The following is a 27,185-nucleotide window of genomic DNA, read 5'->3' as shown; positions in this document are numbered from 1 at the left end:
GGAGACGAGGTCACGCTGTGACTGCCCCGCAGCAACCCCTGCCCGCGAAGGCCTTCCTTGCACCGTAGGAGGAAGAGGTGGCAGAGCGCGCACCACGGGTGCGTCTCCTCATCGGGCGCAGGGTGTCCCGGAGCCCCGCCCCCGGTGCCCCGCCCCCGCCTGGAGCCCCGCCCCGCCCCATCCCCGGTGCCCCTCCCCCATGGAGCCCCGCCCCCCGGTGCCCCCGCCTGGAGCCCCGCCCCGCCCCCGGAGCCCCGCCCCATCCCGGTGCCCCCGCCCCCGCCCCGGAGCCGCCTCCGCCGCGCTCCCGGGCCCTCGGAGCCAGTCCGCGGGTCAAGCCGCTACGATGTGGGCCGTGTTGTCGCTGCTCTGCGCGGGCGCGGGGCTCCTGGGACCCCCGGCCTGCGGCGCCGCCGACCTCTACGTGAGCTCCTTAGGTACGGGGAGGGGGCGCCGCGGGAGAGGGCCCAGGCCGGGCCGGCTCGGGCGGGGGTGGGGAGCACCTGGCTGGGGGCGGTGAGGCAGGGCCTCTCCCCGGCCCCAGGACCCGGGAGGGGTGAGCTGCGTTAGGGGAGGGGGCCGGGAGGAGGGGGAGGCTGAGAGGGCGTCTTGCGTGACCGGAGGAGCGGGTGGGCTGGGCGTCCAAGGCCCCACTGGCCCAGGCGCCTGCAGGGCCTGGAGCCCCGGAGAAGCCGCTGCCTCCACGTCCCGTGGGGGGACGTAGAGGATTGGCTGTGCCCCTGCGGGGATGAGCAGGGACTTTCCAGCCTTTCTGGCAACTTCCTGGGGGTCTCCACAGTTGCCCTGAGAGTTCTGTAGAATGGGCTTTGCAGGAGCGACCTATTCTAGCCCTTGAAGCCTGAGGGCGCTGCTCCAAGCGCTTTGGTGGACGGTCAGGCCCCAGGGCTGCCCTTTAGGCCGGGGGCACTCTGTTCGTGCACCCCTTCTGCTGCTGCTGCGGCCCCGGGCACCTCCCCAGGCTGAGGGCTCTTCCCTGCGAGCCTGCCGCCCTCCCTGCTGCCGCCCTACTCGCCCTGCACCCAGAGGATTGCCAAGGGACAGCCTTGGGACGGGACAGAGATCACGGAGGCTGAATCTTGTTGGCTCAGAATCTTGCCCCGTTCCTCTGTACACATTTGTGCTAGGAAGCCCCCCGGTCTTGCAAACCTGGGTGGGGGCGAAGGGGCCAGCTGCAGGTCAGCCCCAAGCCGAGGAGAACCCAGTTCCCCCGGGGCCAGGGCTGTGCTCTGCCCCGGCTGTGTGGCTGTGTGGACGGTTGCACAGGCACCCGTACTAACTCCAGAGCCGGGCCCCGCAAGCTCTTTCTTGTAAGGGCCAGATAGGAAATATTTTAGGCTTTGTGGGTCACACCGCGTGTAGCGACTACTTAACTCTGCTGGTGAGGGTAACCGTAGACGGTGTGTACATGAGTGAGCGGGGCTGTGTTCCCATAAACCTTTATTTCTGGACTCTGAAATTTGAACTCAGATGATTCTCAGGTCTTACAAAATGTTGTATATGTTTTTCAATGCTTCGAAAGTGTAAAACAAACATTTTCCGGCTTGCCATAGTTTGCTGTCCCGTGCACAGTCTCCCAGACAGGGCAGACGTAAAGATGCCCCCTCCAAAAGTCACAGTGGGTTTGAAATGGGTCTGTCCCGAGGTTGGGACTCTGGGCTCACCAGCAGGTCCTTCCGGCCCAGCCCCAAGAGCATCTCTGGCTTTTTCTCCCACTGATCTCCAGCGAATGAGGAACAGGCCAGGCTCGTCACACCTACTTGCTGATTTTGAAATCGCCCAGAGGCAAAGAGGCCAGTCAGTTGTCCTAAACTGCATCTGGCCTCAAACCCTGGTCCTGAGTTGAGGTCTGTCTTCTTCTGAAGCCATCTGCTGCACAGGGCCCTAAAACCAGGACTGGGAACCCTCTGAAACCTTTCACCGGATTGTACTGGAGAAACGGGCATTTCTTTCCCAGGGAAAGTGGCAACAGCTTGGTTTCTGAATAGGCGTGTGACCCACACAGGGAAGCCAGAATGCTGAGAAGCAGTGCTCTTTAACCGGGGGAATTTCAAGGTGGGGGTGAGGGGTGGGGAGGGACGGGGAGGGATGGCAGTCCCTGGAGGAACACAGAGAAATTCCCAGTGACTTGGGCACAGATAAGGGGTCAGCACCCAGCCCCTTTACTTCCAAACATCCTCTTTGCTAACACTGATCTTCCGGGAGAGAGTGCCTCTCACTCGTCCTAAGTCTGGGCCTTGTGGTCATAAACACCTCGGAGGCAGCAAAGACAGATGGTAACAAATCCTTCTTCAAGGCTGTTGCTGGTTCTTCAAGGAAACAGAGATGGAAGAGAGGGCCTCACAGAGGTATCAGCTGATGGGGTTGTAGAGCATCATGTGATTAGGAACAGAGGAATTGAGAGCCTTTGCTCTAAAAATTGCCTTCCATTCCCAGAAGCAATCGGCAGTTAAGATCTGCTTACTTAGCAGGATTTCTTAGTCCTTTGATTTATTCCTAGAATTAACGCTGACCCGTTCAAAAAAAATAGGAAATATTCACTCATGAATCTATGAATCCACGAGCGGGTGTTGTTAGTAAAGTCCTGTTTATCTCATGAGGGGTACACTTCTGATACAAGTTTGTTTTTCGTGTTTAACGATTATTTTTCATAGCGTATATTTGGAATACTTTTAAATCTTTTTTAATGCTTATTTATTTTGGAGAGAGAGAGAGAGAATGCAAGCGGGGAAGGGGCAGAGAGAGAGGGAGACACAGAATCCGAAGCAGGCTCCGGGCTCTGAGCTGTCGGCACAGAGCCCGACGCGGGGCTTGAACTCGTGGACCACGAGATCACGACCTGAGCCGAAGTCGGACGCTTAACCGACTGAGCCGCCCAGGCGCCCCTGAAATAGTTTAATCAGTTGGGGTGTTAATGATGATTATTCAATCCAGAATACATTTGTGTAATGTTCAGGGATGTGTGAGTCACAGGAAGTAAAAATAACTTAAATGCATACTTTCCGTCCTCGTAGCCTGAAAGGACGGTCGGGCATCGAGTGTGAACACGTGCCCCGCTCCCTTCTGTTGCGGATGGCGACTTTCCCACCGCGGTGTTGCACATGGATTCCCTGGCTAACTCTGAGAGCACGATGTGGCCGTCTCATTTTAAAATGCCAGTATTTACAATAAGCTGGAGTGCGTCCTTCGCGGCCACTGAAATGTAACGCGAAATTGCAGACAACACAAAGCCCCGCGTACGGACACTGCGGGGCAGCGTTTGTGACTCGCGCTTTACCGGAGTGCGGTCACATGGCAGGGGCAGAGCGGGGTGGCGGTGACGGAGACCACAGGACACTGCAGAGACCGAGATATCTCTTATCTGTCCCTTGAAGAACAAATCTGTTGACCCTTGGGGTCCACATAAACACAGATGGACAGCCGGCACCCACACGGGGTAAAAGAGTACCGGGGGCCCCGTCTGTCGTCTGGGCGCCTGCCCGAGGACACCCACCGGCCGTTTCGCTCCCGCAGCCGCAGCAGCAGTGAGAGTTCGAGGGCTTTTTGGCATTCTGTGCGACACAACACCATTTTCGGTGCTTTGAATTTAGCCTAGTTTCCTGAAATGCAAATCAGTTCTAAAGTGCCCTGCCTGGCTGCGGGCCAGCATCAAGGCCAGGAACCCGGGGCCTAATCTGGTTTTTTTTTTTTTCCTTTCTACAGAGAAAGTTCACTTTAAGTCATGGATGGTCCAGGTCAGTGCCCAACTTCTCTCCGCCGCTCTTCCCCTCTCTGTTGCCTGTTCTCACGCCCTGCTGTGCCCGATCTGAGGCGACGGGGAGGGATTTTCCAGCCCCCTGCCCCTGGGGCCTTCCGGACAGGGAGCTGGCCAAAGCGGGAAAGATTCAGCGACGCGAGCGCGTTCACCTCCGAGGCGTGTGTTCCGTCCCAGTCGCCGTGCGATGCCTGCCGGCTGCAGGGCAGTTTGGAGGACACGAGTGCAGGTGCTTCCGAGAGACGGTGATGTGTGACAGACACCCGACCCGGCAGTGGCTGTGCGTCCGCGGAGGACCTGCACGTGGCCCGTGTCTCCCGGGGCCTCCGGGACCCGGCCCCTCGCCTTCGCTCGGGCCACAGGCCCCCGGAGGCAGGGCCGCGCTTGGCCACCTCCTGACTTCCTCAGCAGACGCCTCAGCGGTGCCCGCCCACTGGCACGGCTCCCTCGAGGGTCGAGGCGGAAAGGAGAGCTCCAGCCCTCCTCTTAGGAAACGAACCGTCTCCTTCTGGCGAGCCGCCGCTCGTCTCCGTGACTTACGCCTGATGTGTTTTGTTTTAGCACCAAAAGAGATACAGCTCAGAGGAGTACCAGCGCAGGCTGCAGACCTTTGTCGGCAACTGGAGGAGGATAAGTGCCCACAACGCTGGGAACCACACCTTTAAAAGTACCGCGGGGCCGCCTTCCCGCCAGGCTCCCGGGGCCGCGTCTCAGGGCCGGACACACGCGCGCTAGGGGCGCCCGAGGGTGGAAGGCGCACCGGGAGTTAGGGTGCGGGCACGTCCCGAGCCCGGCTCTGCAGCCGTACTTAGCGGACCCCGGATTCCGGCTCTGCTGGGCTCCGAGAGTCTCTGGGATGCGGGACGGTACCGGGCCCCTCCGCCGGTCGTGAGGTCTATAGGAGACCGTGTAGGAGCCCTGCCCTCTCTTGCCCGCTCCTGCCCGCCAAGGGTCCGTCCCGATGCCGAGCCCTGCCCTTGGAGTGCTGGCCAGCAGCCCCCCCCTGCGGTGCTCTGCACTCAGGAGCAGCCTCTAGGGACATCCGCCTTCCCTCCGGGGTGGCGTCACGAGAAGCACGTGCACACGGTGTATCCAGGGCCTCAGAAACCACGGCAGGGCCAGCTGACCGTAGCGTGGGCGGCAGGCGTAATACGGGAAAGCCGTGCATGGCTCTCGTTTCTGCCCACACTGGCTGTGCTGTCACACAGGGGGACAGGGGGAGCTGTCACACGAGGGGGAGCTGTCACACGTGTGCTGTCACACGAGGGGGAGCTCGTCGACGCCTCTGATGCTTCACTGGGCTGTGGGGGGGATGGGAGTGCTCCCCGCCCCGTGCGGCGGTGACGGCCGGTGGAAGGCTCTTCACCTGGATGGCCATCGGGCTCTCCTGGCCGGGTGTCAGGCGCCGGGTGCCCAGGCCCCCCCCCCAATAACCGCACCCACATCCCTGCCACGCAGCCCACGCGCGCACAGCTGAGACGCTCCCCGGGCGGTTCGGAGGCACAGGCACGCCTGACCTTGGCGTGTTAGGTCACGTCACGTTCAGAACACGTGAGGGCACCGGCTGCTGCAGACTTGGGACGCAGGTTGACGTGGGTCTCTTTGTTTTTTCTGTGTCTTAGTGACTTAGGAGCCCCTCTTTCTTTGGGTTTTTTGTTTTTCCTTCTCTTTTTCAGTGGGACTGAACCAGTTTTCGGACATGAGCTTTGCCGAAATAAAACACAAGTATCTTTGGTCGGAGCCTCAGGTAGGTGTTGTGTGTTGTCACCAGATCGGACTCCTTCCGCCCAGACCTTTGCCCTCCTTTCCCAGCAGAGCCCGCCCCACCCCCTCACCGGGGTTCTTGGGGAGTCAGAGAGGCCGCTCGGAGCAGTTCCTCCGTCCACACCTGTGGCCTCAGCCTTGTGGACCCCAGACTTAGGGTTGCCCCAGAAAATACAGATGCGCAGCTAAAACTCAATTTCATGCAAACAGCACGTGACTTTTTGGTGTAAATATGTCATAAACGTGCACAGGGCGTACTTAAGCTGAATAACAGAGTTATTCATCGTTCACGTCAGGTTCAAATTTAACTGCAGGAACTGCATTTTTATTTGCCGAACCTGGTTCTCCGGCCGGGGCTCTGAAAGGCACGCGTCTGTTAGCGTTCGGACCCAGTCGCTGGGGGCGGGATGGTTCTTTCTCCTCTCTCGGTGATTTTGTTTAACTGCACGCTTTTCCCCTGAAAACATTGTGTTTGGCTGTTGCAGAACTGCTCAGCCACCAGAGGTAACTACCTGCGGGGCACTGGTCCCTACCCACCGTTTGTGGACTGGCGCACAAAGGGGAAGTATGTCTCGCCGGTGAAAAATCAGGTATGCGCGGCACCCCCCCCCCCCCCAAATCGCCACTTTCGCAGACAATATTCCCAGAAGAACCCAGAGCATGGCAGGTGTCCCCAGATCTGTGTCTGTCCCCATCCCCCCGCCTCTGGGAGGCTGTGAGGTGATGCTGGGGGCTGCTCTGGAGGGAGACAAAGTCCCTCCTTGTTAGACTGAAGCTCAGCTGTGCCCCCCACACCCAGGGTTCCCCATGCGTCCCAGGTCTCCTACAAAGTCCCTCTGAACATCGTATTCTCTGCGCCCTTCGGAGATGGGACCCCAGGACCCCGTTCCTGCCACCCCGTGTCGTTTCTTCCCACCCTCCATCCGCCCAGCGAGGCCTGGCCAGCCTCTCCCGCTGGGTGGCTGCAAGCGGTCAGCTCGCGGCGTGCAGCCCGCCCACCAGGCACACTCTGGCCGGCCGCCCCCTGCAGTGGCCTGGCCTCCTGCCCTCACAAAGCTGTGAGGCAGCCGGCCGTGTTCCGGGGAGTCTGCCCCTGCCCCCTGCTGTCCCCTCTGCCCACGATGTCCCTCCTCCAGAAGTCACAGTGCAGTGGCCTTTGGTGGCCTTCTCCAGAACGACACCATCCCCTCACCTCCAGAGAGTATGAGGGGAAGTCCCCACCCCCCGAGGAACACTGGCCTTCCGTTGAGACTCTCGCTGAGAAACATTTTCTCCTTGTCCATGACAAGGTCTTCTTGACCGGACGGGGTCCTCCCCGAACGGAGGGAGGAAGAGGCCAGCAGGAAGGCCCTCTGCGGGACGGCAAGGCCGGAGAACTGACCCCTGGGCGGTGAGGGGTGATGAGAGGGGTGTTCAGGGGCCGACCAGTCAGGGAGGAAGAGGCATGAGGCCTGAGCCACAGGACCGTGTCTGTGCCGCTCACAGCCCCGGGAGGCAGGCGCACCGGCCCCGTTTTACAGTTGACGGGACGGAGGTGACCCCCGGCTGGCACGGCGGTGACACACAGGCAGCCAAGCTGTGGCGCCTGACCCGCGTGGCGCCCCGAGGAGGGCCGTGACTGTGGCAGGTGGGCGAGGTGGGGCGGGACCATCTGGGCCCCGATGGAGGTCAGGGCCGACACAGGGTTTGGGGAGTTGTTAGCTTGCTTGTGAGGACAGTGGGTGGGGTGAGGTTGGAGGTGGAGAGGTGACAGAGAAGGTTCTGGAAACGAGACTTGGGCGAGTCCTGCTGGGAAACTGTGGGGAACGGAGGAGGAGCGTAAGATTCAGAAGGAGGAGGAAATCCAGAGACGGGGGCTCCGGCCCTCGCGGGGCCGTGGGGCCTGGTCAGCGAGGGGCCGGGGCTAGGAGGCACTCGTGGCTGGCAGCCGCTCCTGCTCCTCTGCAGGCCTCGGGCACCCCACCTGTAACAGGAGGGACCCCGCGAGGGCCCGAGGGCGCGGGAGCCTGCCTCCTGGGGTCCCCGTGACTGATCCCCGCCCCGGCCTCTCTAGGGCGGCTGTGGCAGTTGCTGGACCTTCTCCACCACGGGGGCCCTGGAGTCTGCCATCGCCATCAAAACCGGGAAACTGCTGTCCTTGGTAAGCAGCCCGCCCCTGGGGCCACCCACGGAGGTCGTGGCTTGGCCCCAGGGCCTGGCAGGAGGGCCAGGTGGGCCTTCAGGCTCCTTCGGGGCTCGGTGGCGATGCCGCCCCAGCTGGCACCGGGCCCCCAGCCTTGTGGACGTCCGGCCTGGGAGTCTCCGTGCACATTTTGCCGGAAAGGAATGAGGTTTCCCCAGGACACAGCCAAGGGCCCGTTCCGGGTGGCGCCCAGGTGGCGCTGGTCTTGGCGGCCTGAGGGGACTTCGGAAAGCAGCGCCTGCGGGGTGGGGCACCTCTAGGAGCCATGCCCTCCCGACTGCCGCGGCTGTCAGCGGGAGGGAAGAGCGGGGCCTGTGTGTGCGGCTGCTGACCCCGTGACCCCAGGGCAAGCGGGGCGAGGGGCAGGGCCCGGAGGGCGGAGCAGGGTCTCCCGTGAGGCCTGCCACCGTGGGCACACGGGCCTCGCCGCGCACACCTACGGGCAGCGCCCAGCAGCCACCTGCCCTCGCCCGCCGGCCCTGGCCTGCCCCCGCACTCCTGCTGTCCCCACCCTGGGTGCTTGTAACCGGCCTTGACACAGCGCCGATGAGGCCACAGGGGTGTGCGCCAGCCCTCGCTCACCGCGCTCGCTCACCGCGCTCGCCCCTTCCCGCAGGCGGAACAGCAGCTGGTCGACTGTGCCCAGAACTTCAACAATCATGGCTGCCAAGGGTGCGTCCCTGCCCGGGGGGCCCAGAGCCCCCCTCGTTTCCCACGACCGCTTCTGTTGGGTCGGCGGTGGGAGCAGAGTCGTCCCGGCTTCATGGAGGGGACGGTCATACACCCAAGGTCCCTTAGCCGGAATTCGGCAGAGCTGGGATCCGAGCCCAGGCCTGTCTGGTTCCACCATCCGCCCTCTTTCCATGGCTGTGGCTGAGGGGTCCCTGGGAGCTTGTTCAGCGTCTTTGAGCCCCAAGAGATAACAGTGTGGGCCACACGGGGTTCACGGGAGGAGCTGGGCGGTCATGGTTGCAAAGCGCCTTGCGCTCGGGGGCCCAGCGGGCACGGCGGCGGCCAGAGCAGGCCGTGGGCGGGTCCCTTCTGCCGTCCGGTGGGACTGCTTGCTCTTCCTGGCAGAAGGGCCTGGGCCCGGGGTCCCTGAGACCCCCAAGGGCTCTCTGTGCCCCTGACACGTGTTTGACCGTCCTCGGACTCCGGGGGTCTGTCCCGGGGCCAGGGAGCTGGGGCGGCCCTGCCAGCCCCTCCCGCGCCCAGAGAGCTCCCCTGCGGCTGGGCCCTGCCCCGGTCGAGGTCCAGCGCCCGCAGGGGCCGCCGGTGGCGGGGCCGGTTCAGGTAGACACCTCCGCTCGTGCTTCTCACAGGGGCCTCCCCAGCCAGGCGTTCGAGTACATCCGGTACAACAAAGGCATCATGGGTGAAGACACCTACCCCTACAAGGGCCAGGTAACCCTGGGTGGCACGGCCTCGTGGCCTGGGCTGCGCGGCGCCGACCCCTCAGCCTCGGGGAGCGCCTCCTCCTCCCCTCCAGGCTGCAGCACCGCCCTCCCGCCGCTCCGGGTCCCCCCCACCCCCCGCCCCGGCGCCAGCCTCGGCTGCTCCCCCCGTCTGCTATCGGTGCCAGAGCACGCCCTCCAGCACCCGCACCCTCTTTCCCAAGGCCTGCTGAACACGCCACGGGTCACCGGGCCACGTCCTCCCTGTCCACAGCCCTGTCCTTCCCCCAGACCTGTGTGTGGCCCCGCCTGCCACCGGTGTCCCCTCACCGGTGAGCGGCACCAGCCCCCTGAAAACCTGCCGGCCACCGGTGGGCTGTCTGGGGACCGTCCCCACCCTAGACCCTCACTCGAGTCCGCCTTCCAGCCATCGGAGGTCACACAGCCGCTCCTTCAGTCCACCCGCTGAGTCTTCCCTCCCTTCCCCGGCCAGGCGGGCTCGCGCTCACCTCCGTCCCGCCGAGTGCCCGTGAGCCCACCTCTGCCGAAGCCAGTGCCGGGCCGTCCCGCCCCTGTGAGCTCCTTGAGAACAAGGACGCCTCTGACTCCCTTTTAAGTGACCCCATCACCCGGCCCCGGCACACGGGGCGTTGGCCCCGCAGACGTCATCAGCCGGCTCGGGGGAGGCCTGAAGTCCCAGCCTGGGGCCGAGCCTCCCTCACCCCTGTCCCACACCGTTTGCCTGAACAGGACGGGGACTGCAAATTCCAGCCCAGCAAGGCCATTGCCTTCGTGAAGGACGTAGCCAACATCACAATCGTGAGTACCGGACCCTTCCCTCCGACGGGGACTGTGTTCTCACGAGGGGGCCGGGGCACGGCGCGCAGCCTCCTCTCCTAGCACTTTGCCTAGAAGGTCTTATCGTTGTGCCCAGTCACCGCGGCGGCAGAGGGTGGGAGGGAGGCGGGAGGGGCAGAGCGTGGGACTAGCATCAGGCGCGGGGGCTCTGACCTGGGTCTGTGCAGGGCTCCAGCCTTGTCTCCGCGTCCTCCTCCGTAAGTTGCAGGCAGCGACTCCCATCCCGCAACACGGGGTGTGCGTGCGTGAGTGCCATCAGCGTGTGCACGGGAGACTGAATGCAGATTCGCCGAGTATGAATGTGCTTCAGTCAGGATAAGCCAGGTTATGCTGCCGTAACAAACAAGCCCACAACGTGAAGTGCCCGCGGCTGGCTTCACGCCAGGACGCAGGCAGAGGGAGAGGTGGTTGATTTTGCCAGCTTTGTGAGGGCAGGGGTCCCGAGGGCAGGGGAGGGGGCGTCATGGAGGGACTGTGGGGGGACCGCAGTGACGGAACGAGCCGGCCCACCTGCACCCATGGCCCCCACCCTGAGGGTTTCCTTCTTAGGAAGGGAGATCGCCAGCAGACCGGCCCAGCAAAGGGAAGGAGGGTCACAGGGGAGCCGAGGTTTCAGGGGAGCGGCCTGTAAGCCAAATAAAAAAGGGCAGGAACCGGGCCATTCAGGCAAACCCCCCACCGTCTGCTGGGCGGAGGGTGCAGCCTCTGCCCCTTAGTGGCTTTTTGGCCCAACGCAGTCTTCTCTTCCTTCCTCGTGCACCCACCCAGCCCCCAGCCTCCGTCCCTACCCTGGGACGAAGGAGCACGTTTTGAACAGGGTCAGAGGTGACAGAGACTGTGTGTCCACAGAATGACGAGGAGGCGATGGTGGAGGCGGTGGCCCTGTACAACCCCGTGAGCTTTGCCTTCGAGGTCACCAGCGACTTCATGATGTACAGAAAGGGCGTCTACTCCAGGTGAGCGGGCCCGCAGCCACAGGGCCGGGGCCGGGCGGGCGTCCCCGACTCCTGGCCAGGCCGTTGCTTGAGGGCGCCGCGGGCTTGGCGTTTCCCGCGGCCCACTCGGGCCCCGCGGCTCCGGGCGTGGAGTCTGGCGTGGCGAGGAGCGGGGAGGAGGACAGACCGGGCCGCTCGGCGACAGTGCTTGCTCTGTGTCGGTGGAAGAATCGCCCGCGGCCGAAAACACCCGCGTTCAGGGTGGGAAGCTGCGAGAGAGGGAGGAGACAGCGGCCGCTCTCGGGACCCCGCGCCGGGAGTCTCCCTATACCGCTCTTCAGAAAACCGAGCGTTTCTGGGACGGGGCTCACCTCACCCTGGCCTCTGGCCACCCGCCTGTCCCACGTCATGAGCAGACCCACAGGACCCACGGCCGTCCGGCCAGCTCAAGCGGGTGGCCCGTGGGGACCTCAGATCCGACACGTCTCCTCCCCACCCTCATAACGCTGCCCAGAAACGTGCTCTGACCCACGCGTCCTTGTGCCCCACCGGGGGGCCGCTCTCCGGCCACGCCAGCCTCCGCCTCCTCGGTGTACCCCTCCATGGTCCAGGGTCGGCTGGGCTGGGGGACCCCGGCGATCTGGCCCTTCTTTCTCTGAGCTCATCTGCCGCGGGGTCCCCATTCGGCCCTCGCGCCCCACCCCAGCCACACTGAGGGCTTGTGGCTGCAGGCCTGCCTTTCTCGGGCTCCTCAGCCCTGGGTCGCCATCCGGCAGGGGCCTCCTGCCAAGCGAAGCTTCCCTGGGACGGGAGCAGAGCTGCGGGCCCTGCAGGTGCACCGCCACCCGCCCTGGCCTGTCCCAGAGCAGGAACCCAGTCAGGCGTCAGCCCAGTGACGAGTCAGCACCGCCTCTTGTCCTCTTGAGTTTCTTAGGATTTCCTTGTGGAAACTGGTTCCCCGTTGTCCACGGAAAACCTGTGCGTTTGCCCCAAGTACAGGTAGTCTTAAAAATAAATTCAGTGGCAACAAAGCAACACCCCAGATACTGTTGCGTGCGCGGGTATGGGAGGTGCACAGGTGCACGGGTGCGGGAGGGGCGCGGGCGCACAGGTGCGCGGGTATGGGAGGGGCGCAGGGAAGGCAAGTGCACAGGTGCAGTAGAAACGGCAGGTGCAGCTGGAGGGTGATCTCTCCTTGCTGTGAACTGGGCGTCAGAGAGCGTCCGGGCCTGTAGCTGGGCCAGCACCCCTCGTGCGCTCCTTTGTGTGAACGGAACCGAGAGGACTGGAGGGACTACGTGTCTCGCACCGTGAGCGCAGTTAGTTCTCCTTACGTGGCTCCGGTGCCCGCATTGAGAAACACTGCTTTGGAGCCTCCAAGGACCGCCGCGGGACGGGGGCTGAGCCGTCGGATGCTTTCGTCCTTCCTGTGTGTTCACGCCTTTTTTATTTTCGTTCTCCAGCACTTCCTGTCATAAAACTCCAGATAAAGTAAACCACGCAGTACTGGCCGTTGGGTATGGAGAAAAAGATGGGATTCCCTACTGGATCGTGAAAAACTCTTGGGGTCCCCGGTGGGGGATGAAAGGGTAAGCAGCTGGGAAGGGCGTGGTTGCTCGGGTCTGGGGGCCCTGGAGGGGTCACCGCCCCGTCGGGTGTGTGGCTTCTGAGCAGGGGCCAGTTGGCCGAGACCCCGTGCGGGCCCCCGGGGAGGGGCCTGAGACTGTGACCCACGCACCCCGGAGACGTCCCTGGCAGCCCCCGCCTGCCCCGAGCCCCAGATCTTAACAGTCGTGTGTCAGGAACGGGAACATTGTCTCAGGGGGATCTGTGGCCGGAACCAGACCCAGCATAGAGCCCTGCTGGGAGGGAACCGGGCTGGGAGGGCAGGTTACCAAGGCAACGAGCTTATCCCTGACCGTTGCAGCCAGGGGCTGGCACCAGGTGCCCCGGGTACATGCCCTGAGGGGACTCTGTCCTGTCCCCCACCAGAGTCTGCGTCCTAGGGCAGGGTGGGGCGGGGACAGAGACCATACATAACTATGTGAGGGCCTAGGTCAGGGCTGAGAAGGAGCCCCGGAAAATTCTGGGGAAGGTGGGGTGTGGACACAATATGTCAGCCGAAGAGAGACAAGGAAAAGGTCTTCGCAAAGTCAGGTCAGGTTTTCTGACGATAAAGTAAGCCCAGAGCTCCTGTTTTATGAGTAAATTCAGACGCCCTCACCCCCGGAGCCAGATCTTGGTGAGCGGTAAAACCTTCCAGAAAGGTCTGTGGTGAGGAAGCTCCAGCCAGGCCCCCGCCCACCCTGTCTGCCCAGGTACTTCCTCATCGAGCGCGGAAAGAACATGTGTGGGCTGGCGGCCTGTGCCTCCTACCCTATCCCGCTGGTGTGAGCCTGGACGGACGGACGGACGGACAGACGGAGGGAGTCCTGCCCTGGGCGAGGTGGCAGGGACACCGCCTGGGGCCTCCCCCCCGGGCCCTGCCTGCAGGCCTGAGGAAGAGGAGTCCCACCCATGTCCTCTGACGTAAAGGTGGCCACCAGCCCTGTGCCTGTAACGAACTCCAACCCATGTGGCCGCGAACATTCTTTATCTCCCACAGGGCCGCTTCTCACGTGTGGAGAGCGCCCGTGACGGTCTTCCCTGAGGTCTTTGTTCAATAAACACTTGGCGAAGCCTCCCCGTGCGGGCTTGTGCTGTGTGCTGGGGCCACACACGGAGCGGCCCCGGTCTGTCCTCCAGGGACACGTCCCCCCAGAGGGAGGCCCCGAGGGGCTGCCTGGCCGGGAGGACGGTGAGGGCACTGGTGTCACCGTCACAGGCTGGCTTTGAGACAGGTTGTCCCCGGCAGGGAGGTGCGAAAACATGCCGGGCTTGGCAGAGTCGGCACTCGGATCCCCGGCGTTGGCCCGGAAGTCTGTCCCTCTCAGTGGCCTCCCTCCCCAGCCACTGGCCTCCCCCCAGGACTGTCCCACCCCCCCACCCCCAGCCCTGCCCCTCAACCTGCCTGACGCTCCTGCCAGCCCCACACCACCCCTTCCCCGTTGAGAGCTCCTGGTCTCCGTTCAGAAGGCGGCCACGGACTCGCTGCTGTGGCCCTTGGCCTCAGGGAGCCGGGTCCACGGGAGGAGCCGGGGCTCTGCTCTCTGTCCTGCAGTTTATGGTTTCCTTACCGTGAAGCCTTTCGTGTCATTTGGGCCTCCTGGAGAGCTAAAGGCTTGAGGATATTTGGGGGGAAGTGGGGGGGGGGGGGTTGACAACAAGGCTTATTTAGAAGATACCAGTATGGGGGCACCTGGGTGGCTCAGTGGGTTAAGCATCCGGCGTCGGCTCAGGTCATGAGGTCAGGGTTTGTGGGTTCGAGCCCCGCGTCCGGCTCCGTGCCGACGGCTCGGAGCCTGGAGCCCGCTTCGGATTCCGTGTCTCCCTCTCTCCCTCTCAAAAATAAAGATTAAAAAAAAGTAACAGAGGTTCTAGATACAAGAAAATGACAAAATTATTAGAAGCAAAAGCAGGGCTTGGGTAAACTGAGCAGTAACCACCTTCTCCATCAACATAAATGAGCGAACTCTTGCCCAGAATAAAAACACGGATTTGGTACGTTTCCAACTCAACTCTCAGTAAAACTGCTTGACAGTTTTCTGTTTACCTGAAGGGAAACAAGGCCGAGATGTGCTAAGATTTTATGAATGAGTGAAGGGAATGCATGTCAACACTGGAAGGTGCACCAGCCAAGAACAAACAGATCTACCACCCAGAGTCTCCAGAAGGAGAATCCGGTCCGTGAGTAGCATATGGACACGTTAGTCTTTGCCACTCGATAAAAGGTGCTAGACCGGACACCCAGCTGGAAAAACAATTTAACCTAAATCTTCACCCAGAACGTAGTCTTTTTTGATAAGCCTTTTTTTAAACGTTTATTTTTGAGACAGAGCACAGGCAGGGGAGGGGCAGAGAGAGGGAGAGAGAATCCCACGCAGGCTCCACACTGTCGCGCAGAGCCCGATGCGGGGCTCAAACTCACAAACCGTGAGATCACGACCCGAGCTGAAATCAAGAGTCGGACGCTTAACCCACTGAGCCCGCCAGGCGCCCCTGCGTGGCACACTTTGAAAGTGGGAAGTTTACGGTATGTGAGTTGTACCTAAAAAAAAAAAAAAAAGTCCAGGGCGAGCCCCTTGCGGGTTCGTGCGGGACGCCACCGGGCTCTGTGCCCAGGAGACGGGGCCCCGCAGGCGGAGGCCGTCGGAGCTGAGCTCTGAGGGACGAGTGGGCCTCGCTAAAGGACAGTTAAGGGAGAGGCGTGTTGGAAGGCGCGGGGGTCGCCGCGACGTCCGCAGAGGAAGCGGAGGCTGGGGGCCCGTGGTCCCGGCGGGTGGTCGCGGGAGAGGAACCAGGCTGATGCGCCCACTCTGCCCGCCGGGCGCCGTGGGAAGGGCCGCACCCGCCAGCCCAGGAACGTCCCCTTCAGGCCAGGCGCCACCTGCACGAGCGCTGGGGCTCCTGGGCGAGGACACCCCTCCTCCAGAGTGCGGGGTGGGGGGTGCCCCTCCTCTGGGTCCAGCCGCCTCCGGAGAGCAGCGTCCACGCACGCAAGCCACCCTTCTGGGGGGACAGGCATGAAGCCCTTCGGCAGCCCCCAAACCTGAAAACGTCAAGCCTCTCCCCTGCTCAGATGCGGTGTGCGTGGGCAGGAAAGGGCAGGCTCCTGTTCCGTGAAGTGTCACAAACGTGCGTGCACACAGAAGTACGAGCAGCTTCCCGCCTGCCACCGAAGAACTCGGGCCGGGCTTGCCCTGCCCCGCCCGGCACTCGGGCTCCTCCCGAGACCGGGGATGTTTAGTGCTGAAGTTGCGGCATTCCCCGGACAACGGGCGGGCGGGTCTGGCTTGCCGAGCGTGTGATCGGGGAGACCCCGTCTGAGTCCCCATGCTTTGCGAGTGCCCCGAATTCCAGCCCGGCCTCTGTTTACCTGACGCCTCGGGCGGGAAGGGACGCCTACAGCTGTGTGCCGCGCCGGACGGAGCCGCGCCACACTCGTGGCCCGACGCTCACAGCCGCGCCACGAGGGCGGCAGGCGAGGCCGAGCTCCCAAGGCCTACTGGGGCAGCAGGGGTGTAAGTGCCCCCACGAGTTTCGGCTGGAGGCTGCGTCTGTCTGTCGCAGGGACTGATGGAGCAGCTCAGGGCCAGAGGGCCAGGGGCCCCTGGGGAACGGCCACCGAGGGGGACCGGCAGGGAGGGAGTCCACTACCGCGGGCGAGTCCTGGTGGGGCCCCTGGCCCCGCACGTCCGGTGGGAGGACGAGGGACCCTGCCCCTATAGCCCCCGCGGGGCCCTGAGGGCCGCGCCAAGGGTGGGGGGCTCCCTTCCGGGGACGGGCAGCTTAGCTCGACGCCCCGGCACGCTCTGCTGCCACTGTCACCGGCCAGACTGCCCCTCCCAACGAAAGGCACCCCGTGAGCTGGACGCGGTTATGACCCCATTTTCAGAGGAGGAAACTGAGGAGCCGCCTGGTTGAGCAACACGCCCCAAATGACAGAGTCAGGAGGCGACACAGCGCGGCTGTCACGCCAGCTCTCGGTGCCCCCCCTCCCCCGCCTCCGCAGACCATCCTCGGGAATCTCCCAACCTTGGGGAGGAATCCGGAGCGATGGAATGTGCCCTCAGGGCCGGACGGTCAGTCGGTCGCGGGCACCACCGACCCGGCTCCTCCCCTTGTCTGCGGTTCTGGACCCGCGTGTCCTTCCCCTGCTGGGTCCCTGGCTGCCACCGGGGCGTGGCTGGGAGGGAACGTTAGCCGGTGCCTATTTTGCCCAGTCCCTGGCGTGTTTTGAAGAAGTGGAGAACTTACGGCGGGTCTGGGGACAAAGAACAGACAGACGGCGGACAGTCGGGGAAAGGCCCTGGGGCAGCCTCCCACGCTTTCTGCGCCGGGGCCGCGGGTAGACGAGCCTTGCCGTGTGTGGGCCTCGGAGGGCCTCGCCAGGTGACGGTGGGCCAGAGGACGGAGGCAGGGATGGCCATTGAGGTGGCCCGGGTGGCCCTGAGGCAGGCTCACAGGGGAAAGCAGGGGACCCCCCCCAGCGGAAGGGAAGAGGTGCTGGCAGCTGACCCAAGTTCAAAGTCTAAGGGCTCCCGGGACAGTCCCCACACCAGGAAAGACTGATGAGGGCTGAACACATACATGGTGGCCGAGAAGGAGCCATTCAGGCAAGTTGGGGTGCAGGCGTGGCCCTGTGCAGGCAGGCGTCCCCAGAGTGGGCCCGGCCCCGTGCTCCGCGGGGACCTGTGGTCGCCACAACCCGTCAGCGCACACGCTGACTTTGGGGCCCGGCAGTCCGGCCTCGGAGGGAGGACGGACCTCTGGAATTCTTGGATGGCCCGGAGGCTGGTCTCGGGAAAACGCCCCTCCCTCGTGGGAGTAGAGGCGGGAGCGACCACTGGGACAGCAGGCCCCACGCTGGCGACACGGGCCAGCCTCCCCCAGGGGCTTCCCTCCTTCCCTCGCACCCTCGGAGGCTTGTCCCCCGGCGCCCACGCCCGCCCGCTCAGGGCTGCCTTGCAAAGCTGATCCGCTCTCCTGAAACCATCCGCCCCATGTCTCACATCTTCTTTCTCATTTTCAATTCCCTTTTCCCTCTTAAGATTTTATTTTTTGTCACCTCACAACCCGAGGTCGAGAGCCGCACGCTCTGCCAACCGAGCCATCCAGGTGCCTGGGTTCCTGTTTTTCTCACTCTGCCAGCATCCTCGGGGTCACGATGCAGACGGGCCACAGAGCCACACGCACAAGGGCCGCTTGACTCTGGTTTCGTTTCCGCAGCCGCCCCACCCCCACCGTCCCGGAGGCGCCGGGACCCGGGGGCGCGGGTCCCTGCCCTGCACACAACTGGGCGCGCCCGCGCCACAGCACCCGTCCGTGCTCGCGCCCACGCGCTGGCTGTGCTCCGGCTCCGGGCTCTCCCCTGCCCGGCCCCAGTGGGACTCCAGCGGCAGCGCCCGCAGGAAAGTTCTGGAAGGACCTGCGCCACCACTGGCAGTAACTGGAGCGGGCGCGAGGAAGAGGAGCTGACAGACTTGCGGGCTCGCTCTCTCCGTGGCTGCCGCCCGCTACCCGCCCGCCCCCTGCGCGCGGAGCCCCTAGACTCCCACATGGGTCACAGGACACAGGACCTGCCCCCGAAGGCCCTGCCGGTCCGAGTGGGCGCCGGGAACACGCAGGCGTCTGGGGGACGCCTCCTGCCGCACACGGGGGGAGGTGGGGGGGGGGGTGCAGAGGGGCAGACACCTCCTTCTGGCTAAGTGCAACTGCCCGCCTGCTCCCGGCCGGCTCGGCGGGAGAGGAGGACAGAACCTTCCAGAGCTGTTGTCTCATCACATTACACATGTCGACAGCCCGTGACGACCGTCCCTGTGTGACACTCCTCCTGCGGCCCTCGCTCCTCCGAGGGGGAGACTGAGGGTCACAGGGGTGAAGCCGCGGCCGGGGAAGGGCCGAGCCCAGCTCTCCAGGCCTCGTGGCCCAGGGCGTGCCCCTACGCCCCTTCCTGAGACCGCGGTCGGCCAGGGGAGCCACACGGGAGCCACAGCGGACCTCATGGAGCCCCGCCGGCCAGTCCCCCTGGGCCTCTGAGGCCCCTTCCAGCAGAGGGCGCCACGACCTCGGCTGACAAGGGTCTGGACCCCCGTTACCCCGCACCGATGCCCCTGTCCCACACCCACACCTCCGGACCAGCACACACCCCTCCCCTCCCTCTTCCCCAAGCTGACACGTGCCACTGCTGGACCCCCCACGCCCCTCCCCATACGCCCCTTCAACCACCACCCCTCCTCCAGGCCCACTGCTCACCCTGCAGGCAGAGGAAACTGCTCAGGGTACGAGTCCGATCATGCGCCCTCCCTGCCTCCGCTCACCTAAGTCGCCCGGTCCTCCCCAGCTCCTGGAATGAACAGAACACAAGGTCCCGCACTCCCCTCCCAGCCGGGCCCCTCGGTCCTCTCCGCGCCCGCCGGGTTCTGGGACCCCAGATGCCTGCGCTCCCTCCTGCTCCGGAGCCTGTGCTGTGCGTGCTAACTCAGACACCGCTGTGCTTTAGACTAGGGTGGGGATGTCCCCCGGGCAGCCTGTCTCTGCCACCCGCCTCCGGTTTCCGTCGAAGGGGCCACACCTGCATTTGTGTCCACAACCCCTGCCTAACGCCTGGCACGCAGCGGCCTGCCACAGACGTTCTGAAATCAACCAACACCCAGTAAGCGAGCTCATTTCTCAGCCTGGGCCCAGGAGCCCGGCCTACACCGACTCCCCGTTGACGGGCCTGAGGGCTTCTTTGCTGTCACTGGGCCCCCCTTTCGCCGAGCCCACGGTTCAGATCCGGACAGAAAGGTCACTGCCGTGGGTCAGCCTCGAGGCACGAACAGTCCCACGCCTGCTCAGAGACTTCACCAAGGGGAGCCACGCACCTGCCCAGCTCCAGCCTCCCACAGCGCGGGCGCTCACGCGTCACACGCTCTGGATAAAGTTCCCCGGATCGGCAGGACCCAGGGCTGCGGGAATGGGGGGTGCAGACACCGGGCACGTGGTGTGAGAGGCCCCTTGGCTCCCACGGCGGAGACCCAGGCCCGGGCAGGCTGCGAGCACGCGGCGCTTAACGCGGGGACAGGAGACCCAGGTCTCTGAGTCCACCGGCCACACGCTGGCAAAAGGGCGGCAGGGAAGGCCAGCCCAGGTCTCGGTATCCAGCACGGACAGACTGGTGTCCCCTCGATGACGGGAGGGGCCCAGGCCGGTCACCGGGTGGCCAGACGACACCCGGGAATGCGGTCTCAGCAGGGGGCAGACACGCCACGACCCGCGGCAGCAAGTAGCCAGGTGCCCAGGGCACCCGCCCTCGCACACCACGCCGGCACGGAGTGGCGGGAGTCTTTTGCGAACCTGTCCTCCGCTCACAACCTGCAATTCGGGCAGGAGCGGGTGCAAGGGACAGCTCGGCTGGGAAGGCTCGAGGGCCGCGAGGACCTTCGCTGGGACAGTGGCCGGGGCACCACGCTCCGTCTCCACGTGGCCGGGACGGCACGGGGGAGCCTCGTCTGTCAGGGGAGCCCCCTGCCACCTCCACAGACGCAAACACCTTCGCTCCGGGCCTATTCAGAGGAGCATCTACATAACTCACCTCCACGTTGTGGAAAGAGCTGCTTAACATCGGGAAAACTTGCGTAAACTCAGCGAAACAATGCTTTCCAAACGACTGGTGCCCACTGATAAAAAAAAACTATGCAGGAGCGCAGTATCCGTTCAAAGACGAAAGGATTTAAAATCAAAAACAAGAGGGGCGCCTGGGTGGCTCAGTCGGTTGAGCATCCGACTTCGGCTCAGGTCACGATCTTGTGGTCCGTGAGTTCGAGCCCCGCGTTGGGCTCTGTGCTGATAGCTTGGAGCCTGGAGCCTGCTTCTGATTCTGTGTCTCCCTCTCTCTCTGCCCCTCCCCTGCTCATGCTCTGTCTCTCTCTGTCAAAAATAAATAAACATTAAAAAAAATTAAAAAATCAAATCAAATCAAAAACAAGAAACAAAGACTAAAGGGTTTTAATGTAGTAAAAGTAAAAAAAAAATCTTATATAGTTTCACATTCCACTTTGAAATTAACCTTTAGAAAAGTACCACTGCTTCTTTTCACAGACCTAGAATAAATAATCATAAAGTGTGTACGGAACCACAAAAGACCTCAAAATAGCCAAAGCAGTCCCAAGAAAGAACGAGACGAGAGGTGTCACCAGCCCGGACTCCAAGGTGGACCAAGCTGTAGCGATCCAGACAGTATGGTTCCGGCACAAAAAGACACGCACATCAGCAGAACCGAACAGGGCGCCGGCCCAGAAACAAACCCACATTCATAGTCAATTACTCTATGACACAGCAGGAAGGAACATCCAGTGGGGAACAGACAGTCTCTTCAAGAAATGGTGCTGGGAAAACTGGACAGCCACATGCAAAAAACAAGCAAAACAAGATCACTTTCTTACACAAAAAAAGATTCAAGACGGACTGAAGACCTACACGGGAGTCCTGAAACCATAAAAATCCTAAGAGAACACTGGCGGTCGTCTCTTGGACGTCGGCCTTAGCGACATATTTGTAAGTACGTCTCCTCAGAAAAGCAAAAATAAATTACTGGGACTGCATCAAAGTAAACGGCTTTTGCACAGGGAGGGGAGCCATCAATAAAACGAAAAGGCAACCTACAAGTAGAAGGTATTTACCAATGACTTACCAGAGGTTAATATCCAGAATCTATTCAGAACTCGTACAACTCAACACCAAAAACGCGATACGTTTAAAAACCGGGCAGAAGACCCGAATACACATTTCTCCAAAGACATCCAGATGCCAACAGACACGTGAAAAGGCGCTCGACCTCGCTCGTCATCAGGGAAGCGCAAATCAGAACCACGAGATACCACCTCACACCTGTCAGAACGGCTAAAATCAACACCACAAGAAGTAAGCGTTGGCGAGGCTGTGGAGAAAGGGGAACGTTCATGCGCTGTTGGTGGGAACGCAGGCTGGCCAGCCACCCTGGAGAACAGGGTGGAGGGTCCTCGAAAAGTGAAAAAGGAGCGGTGCCTAGGTGGCTCTGCCGGTTGAGCATCTGACTCTTGGTCTCAGCTCAGGTTATGATCTCAGTTGGTGGGTTCAAGTCCCGCATCGGGCTCGGGCACTAAAAGCGTGCAGCCTGCTTGGGATTCTTTCTCTCCCTTTCTCTCTGCCCCTCCTTCACTCGCGCGCTCTCCCTCAAAACAAATAAACTTCAAAAAGTAATTAAAAATAGAAACATCCTATCATCCAGTAATCCCACTACTGTGTATTTACCCAAATAAAATGAAGACACTAATTAGAAAAGATATACGCACCCTTGTGTTTATTGCAGCATTATTAACAACAGCCAAGGTACGGAGAGAGACAGTGTCTGTGGACAGATGAATGGACCAAGAACATGTGCTATATACATATATATATATATATATATATATATATATATATATATATATATTTCATTCTTTTCGATGGTTGAGTAATAATCTACTCCGTATGTGTATATATATATACCATCGAAAAGAATGAAATCTCGTCATTTGTGACATGGATGGACCTGGAGGGAATCAGGCCAAGTGAAATCAGACAGAGAGACAAATACTATAATTTCACGTATAGGAATCTAAAGAACAAAAGAAGTGAGCGAACAGATTCTTAAATACAGAGGAGGAACGGGTTGGTCGCCAGAGATGGGGGGTGTGCTGGAGACAGACGAAGCAGGCGGAGGGGAGTAAGAGGCACAAACTTCCAGTTACACGGTAAGTGTAAGGGGAGGAAAGCACCGCTGGGCCCCGCCAGACTGCTGTGCCCGACGCCTGAACAGGACACTGCATGTTAGCTATGCTTCAGTAATAAAATAGAAAAGAAATGCAAATGGCCGATTACAAACAAAAACAACCACCTGTCGAGCTTGGTATCGTCTCAGAAAATATCCACAATTCTCTGAAACAACTATTAAAACACTCCCTTTGCTGTGTGAGATTGGATTTTCTTCATGGAGCTCAAGCAGAACAAGGCACACAGACCGAATGCAGGACGTCTGAGAACGGGTTGTCTCTTATTTGCAAAACTGTAAAACAACGCCATTGTTCTCACGTTTCTTTTGGAGAATAATTACTTAGAAATATGGTAACAATGTTTTCTCATGAGTAATTTTTGAAGTTCTCAACTTAATTTCCAAGATGGTAGATAGCAGTACATATACTCCACATAAGCAAGCCTTCTGGAACCCTCCACGAGAACAAGAGGGGCACCCGTGTTTCTGGGTTGGTCCCTAACCGCGTGAGCACAGGACCTTCAGAGGCGGTCCAGGGCTCCAAACACACAGGCCCGCGGCCAGCGCCTCCTGCACCAGGCGCCTCGGTGGGCAGTGCAAGGTGCAAGTAAGGTGTGAGCTGGCCTTCACCTTGACCGTGACATTCCAACACGGCCCGCACCACCGCACCCCCGAACACGTTGCCGAGGTGGCCGGCCCCTGAATTTCCATGGGGTGATCTCCCCTCTGGCTCAAGTGACCCCAGCTGAGCCCAGCAAGGCCCGAGGCACGAGGAGACATCACTCCCGTCACAACCTACGGTGGGAAACCCACAACCTACCTCCTTCTCGAGTGCCATCCAGCGTGTCAGCTGCATCCCTTGTGACAGCAGAGTCAGGTCTGTTCCTTTAACCACTGCCACGATCTTTTAAGAAGTGTTTAGCCATTTGCAATTATTAATTATATTATATTATAATTATATTAAGGTCTGAAAATACCTTACTATTTATTCTCCCTTACATTTAAAAAATTAACCCATTTTCTGTCTGCATTCCACTGTGTGCCTTGTTCCTTGACAACAGGAAAACTTGTAGGCCCTGGTCGCCGCGGGATGGGATTTCACGTGTGGACAGGACGGCGTGGTGGTGGCGACGCCCCCGTTGTCATCTCCTTCACTGGCCTTCGCTGCTCCACGCAAGTCCCACTTCCCGTACTAAACATGGGAATTTTGTCCCCTGTTTGGGTTGCTGGTAAATTTTGATGTATTTTTCTGGTTTTGTCTGAAATTTTTGTTTCTTTAATCTTTATTTTTGAGAGCGGGGGGGGGGAGGGGCGGGGAGGGGCAGGCAAAGAGAAGGAGACAGGATCTGAAGCCGACTTCCAATTCGCTTGGCATCATCACCTGTGTCCAGTCCGAGACCACCCCCCCCCCCCCCCCCCAATTAAGCCCCTGCTTCAGCTATTGCAAGCCTCGGTTCTCGAACTCTCATCTAGTTACTTTAGGTCCTCTGCTGGACTCAACCGAAACCCCCCTCTGAAGATCGCAACTCCTCTCTCTCTGAAGGTACAGTTCAAGTGTCTTGGTGGCTCCCACGTCTGCAGGAGTCTTGTGAGTCGGCCTCAGGGTGCTTGTTCTTTGTGAAAAGGAAACTGAATCCAAGAGCTCATACCCTGAGTTTTCTCAATGTTTTTTGTTTTTTTTTTTAACATTTATCTTTGGGAGCACACACGTGGGGGAGGGGCAGAGAGAATCCGAAGCAGGCTCTGTGCTGACAGGCCAAAAGCAGTGAGACCAACGCAGGGCTCGAACTCACGAACCGTGAGATCATGACCCGAACCGAAGTCGGATGCTCAACCGACTGAGCCACCCCAGGCGCCCCACGATGCTTTTTTTCTTCTTCATTCTCTCAGGTAATGATGCATTGCGCGTGTTATTTTCAAGAAACAGTTATGTCTCCTCCCAGAACCTTAAGGTATAACCTCGCGGGGCCCTGATTCTTGGCAGACCCAGACTACAAGTCACATTCCTCGGCCCAAGACTGTCAAGCCCACCCCGCCCCCCGCCCCGGACAAGCACCTGCAGGACAAGAGCAGGCCTTCACTCGGGCTTCCAAGCACCCACCGGACCGTCCCCCTCAGGGGGCTGGCCCCTCGAGCCCCCCCCACCCCCACCCCGCCTGCTGGGCCCAGGCCCTCAAGCAGAGGTGGTTTCCAAGAACCCCCAGCGGGAGGCCGCCTCCATCACCAACTGTGTCGCTTTCTACTGGGCTCTTTAAACGTCTACCTTGTTCCTTTTCTCGTGTTCACAACTGTTTCTCTAACTATCACTAAAGGTATTTCCTACGTGGTCTCTCTGTGCGAACTACACTGGGGGCAAACTCTGGGGACACTCAGCTTTGTGTCTCTCCTTTTTGTGCTCACCTATGATTTTTAGGGTTTTATTTCACCTTGCGTTTCTAGGGATCTGCGGGGTCTGCGGCGAGAGCAATTTCAGATCGCCGGCTACTGCACTGCAACACCCGCTGATCTGCCGTGATACTCTTCTCCACTCGCTCTTTTATTCAGCTGCCGAACGTCACAGCAAGGTCAGAAGAATTTTCGAAGTGGCTGAAGCAGAGCACGGCAAGGGAAGGGGTTGTCTCCAGAGCTTGGCCCTTAACCCAACCTGACCGCACGTCAGAAACTCAATCACTACCGAACAGGAGAACACTAGTGCTAAGGAAGGAAGCGGCAGGAGAAGGGACCCGTGCAGGGGCAGAGACTGGTGGTGGCGGGTTAAGGCCAGGACACCATGGAAAACACGCTCTGTAACCGACGGCAAAGAGGCCCATGGGAAAGGCACACGGTGTGTGGGGAGCATGTGGTAACCGATGCCATCGGCCAACAGAGGCACGCCTGGTGGGGGAGTGGGGGGTGGCCTGGGGGTGGGGGGTGTTGGGCAAGTTCCTTCCCCTGCAGAACCTTCACTTCCTGTTTGTAACAGACACTAAACGGGAGCAGCTATTATGAACGAATGCCCAGGAGACACGGCAGGACGGGGCTGCACAAAAATCATGCTCCGTAAAGGCAAAGACGGGGTGAGGGGTGGTGGGTGGTAAGAAGGAGCAAAGTTTCTCCATTCTGAGGAAACAATGTCAAAACCTGGGCAATCCCACCACGAGAAGACAGATACAAGTCAAAGCGCGAACCCGTGAACAAGGTGCCGCCAATACTGCTGCACTGGGCGCCGGGGACGCGGTCACAGCCAGACGACGCAGCCCCGGGGCCAGCACACGACCGGAGCCCATCGCTCCACGGGCGCGGTCTTACACACACACGTCCGTCAGGTCCAAAGACCGTGCCAATGCAGGACCAAAACCTGCCGTTTCACCAACGACTTGGAAACTGCTGCCTTTAAGAAGTGATGCGCTACTTATAAAGAGTCCCGAACACCGAAGTCACGGCAGGAACGAGGGAGAGGAAGTGAAAGCGACAAGGCCTGCTCCTGTCCTGCCAGTGGGTTCAGTTCCTAGTTCAAGGAACACACTTAAGACTAAGGGATTCTAGACTGCCTCGCGAGGGAAGCTGGTCCAGAAGTCTCCACGGCGGGGGCGCACAGACGTTTGGAAACAAAGACCTAGGTTTAAAAAACTATTAGAACAAAATGTTTTTAAAAAGTTTGTATAAACACGTATGGTGGATGTTAACTAGACCTAACTGTGGTGATCACTTCACAATGTATACAAATACAAAATCACTGTGCTGTACATGTAAAACTAACAGGTCAATTGTACTTCAACTAAAAAAAAAGATTTTAACATGAACACTTTCGTTTTTCGGTAAGCATCAATTAATAACTATCAGTTCAGGATCATCTTGATTAGATTTTATTCGAGCTCCTCTGACCACTGCACATCATGTTCTGGAACCACCTTAAGAATTACTAGCATATGGGGGCACCTGGGTGACTCAGTTGAGCCTCTGACTTTTGGTCTCAGCTCAGGTCATGATCTCAGGGTGGTGAGTTCAAGCCCCACCTTGGGCTCCTGTGCTGGGCGTGAGTGAAGCTTACTTTAAAAAAAAAAAACAAAAAACAACTAGTAAATGAAAACCTACTCAAAATGCTTAATAGAGTTAATGTCCAGGCAACATTACTGCCTGTAGTGTCACCAGGCAGACCTATCAATGCTCTGCTCCTTTTTAAGTTTATTTTGGGAGAAAGAGCACAAGCAGGGGAGGGGCTGGGGAGAAAGGATCCCAGCACGGAGCCCAGAGCCTGAAGCAGGGCTCAGACTCACAAACGGGGAGATCGTGATCCACGCTGGACCCAGGGGCACCCAGGCACCCTTTGCTGCTCCGTTCTTCCGCTCCATTTACATAGGTGGGGAGAAGTTAATGTCTGATAAAGAAAACCCTGGATTTTAAGCCCTGTGAATGTCAGTGAACATCTTAAAATAATGAGAAAGCAAGATGTCACAGTTGTAAAACTTCCCATACTGCTCAAGATTAACAAGAGTCTACGAAAAGCAGAGAAACGGTCCTGTGGCTAACTCCTCAGCGAGAACTCGAGAGCAAATTGCCAGAGCTTCCGTGGATGAGAGGGAGATGCTGCAGCCAACCACCTCCTTCCATAAAAGGCCAAACGAGAAAATCCAACACCTCCCTGGCTCCCTGAAGTACCACTGCCTAGACGTGAAAAGGGATACACAGTACAGAGGTCTCAAAATGTACCCACACAAGCACATTGCTCTTTGAAATTTAAAGAAAAAATTTATTGAAGATCTGAAAAACAATTCCTAAAAGATTGGCTTTTCCAGAAAACTGTAGCTACACAACGCATTGCGTCTATCATGTTAACACGTGCATTAGACACAAATACAAAACCATGAAACAAGCCACCATTCTTCAACAATCGGAGCAAAGGGATGATGCCTAAGGAACAGCATGGACG

The 27,185-nt window shown here is 60.0% G+C and overlaps 1 protein-coding gene across 1 annotated transcript; it reads left to right on the top strand.

Annotated features, from left to right (window-relative positions):
* Window positions 1–297: 297 nt before the first annotated feature.
* Window positions 298–13,586, top strand: CTSH (cathepsin H). Its single transcript, XM_042940775.1, has 12 exons — window positions 298–437; window positions 3,721–3,752; window positions 4,334–4,439; window positions 5,449–5,519; window positions 6,022–6,126; window positions 7,590–7,676; window positions 8,335–8,390; window positions 9,041–9,122; window positions 9,863–9,931; window positions 10,820–10,926; window positions 12,369–12,494; window positions 13,224–13,586. Exons 1-12 carry the CDS (start codon window positions 347–349, stop codon window positions 13,297–13,299), a joined length of 1,008 nt encoding a protein of 335 aa, XP_042796709.1. The 5' UTR covers window positions 298–346; the 3' UTR covers window positions 13,300–13,586.
* Window positions 13,587–27,185: the final 13,599 nt, after the last annotated feature.

This window comes from Panthera leo, chromosome B3 (assembly GCF_018350215.1).
Source record: "Panthera leo isolate Ple1 chromosome B3, P.leo_Ple1_pat1.1, whole genome shotgun sequence".
In the NCBI taxonomy this organism is placed as follows: domain Eukaryota; kingdom Metazoa; phylum Chordata; class Mammalia; order Carnivora; family Felidae; genus Panthera; species Panthera leo.
The sequence above is the reverse complement of the archived record's forward strand: the minus strand, read 5'-3'. Positions and strand labels throughout refer to the sequence as shown.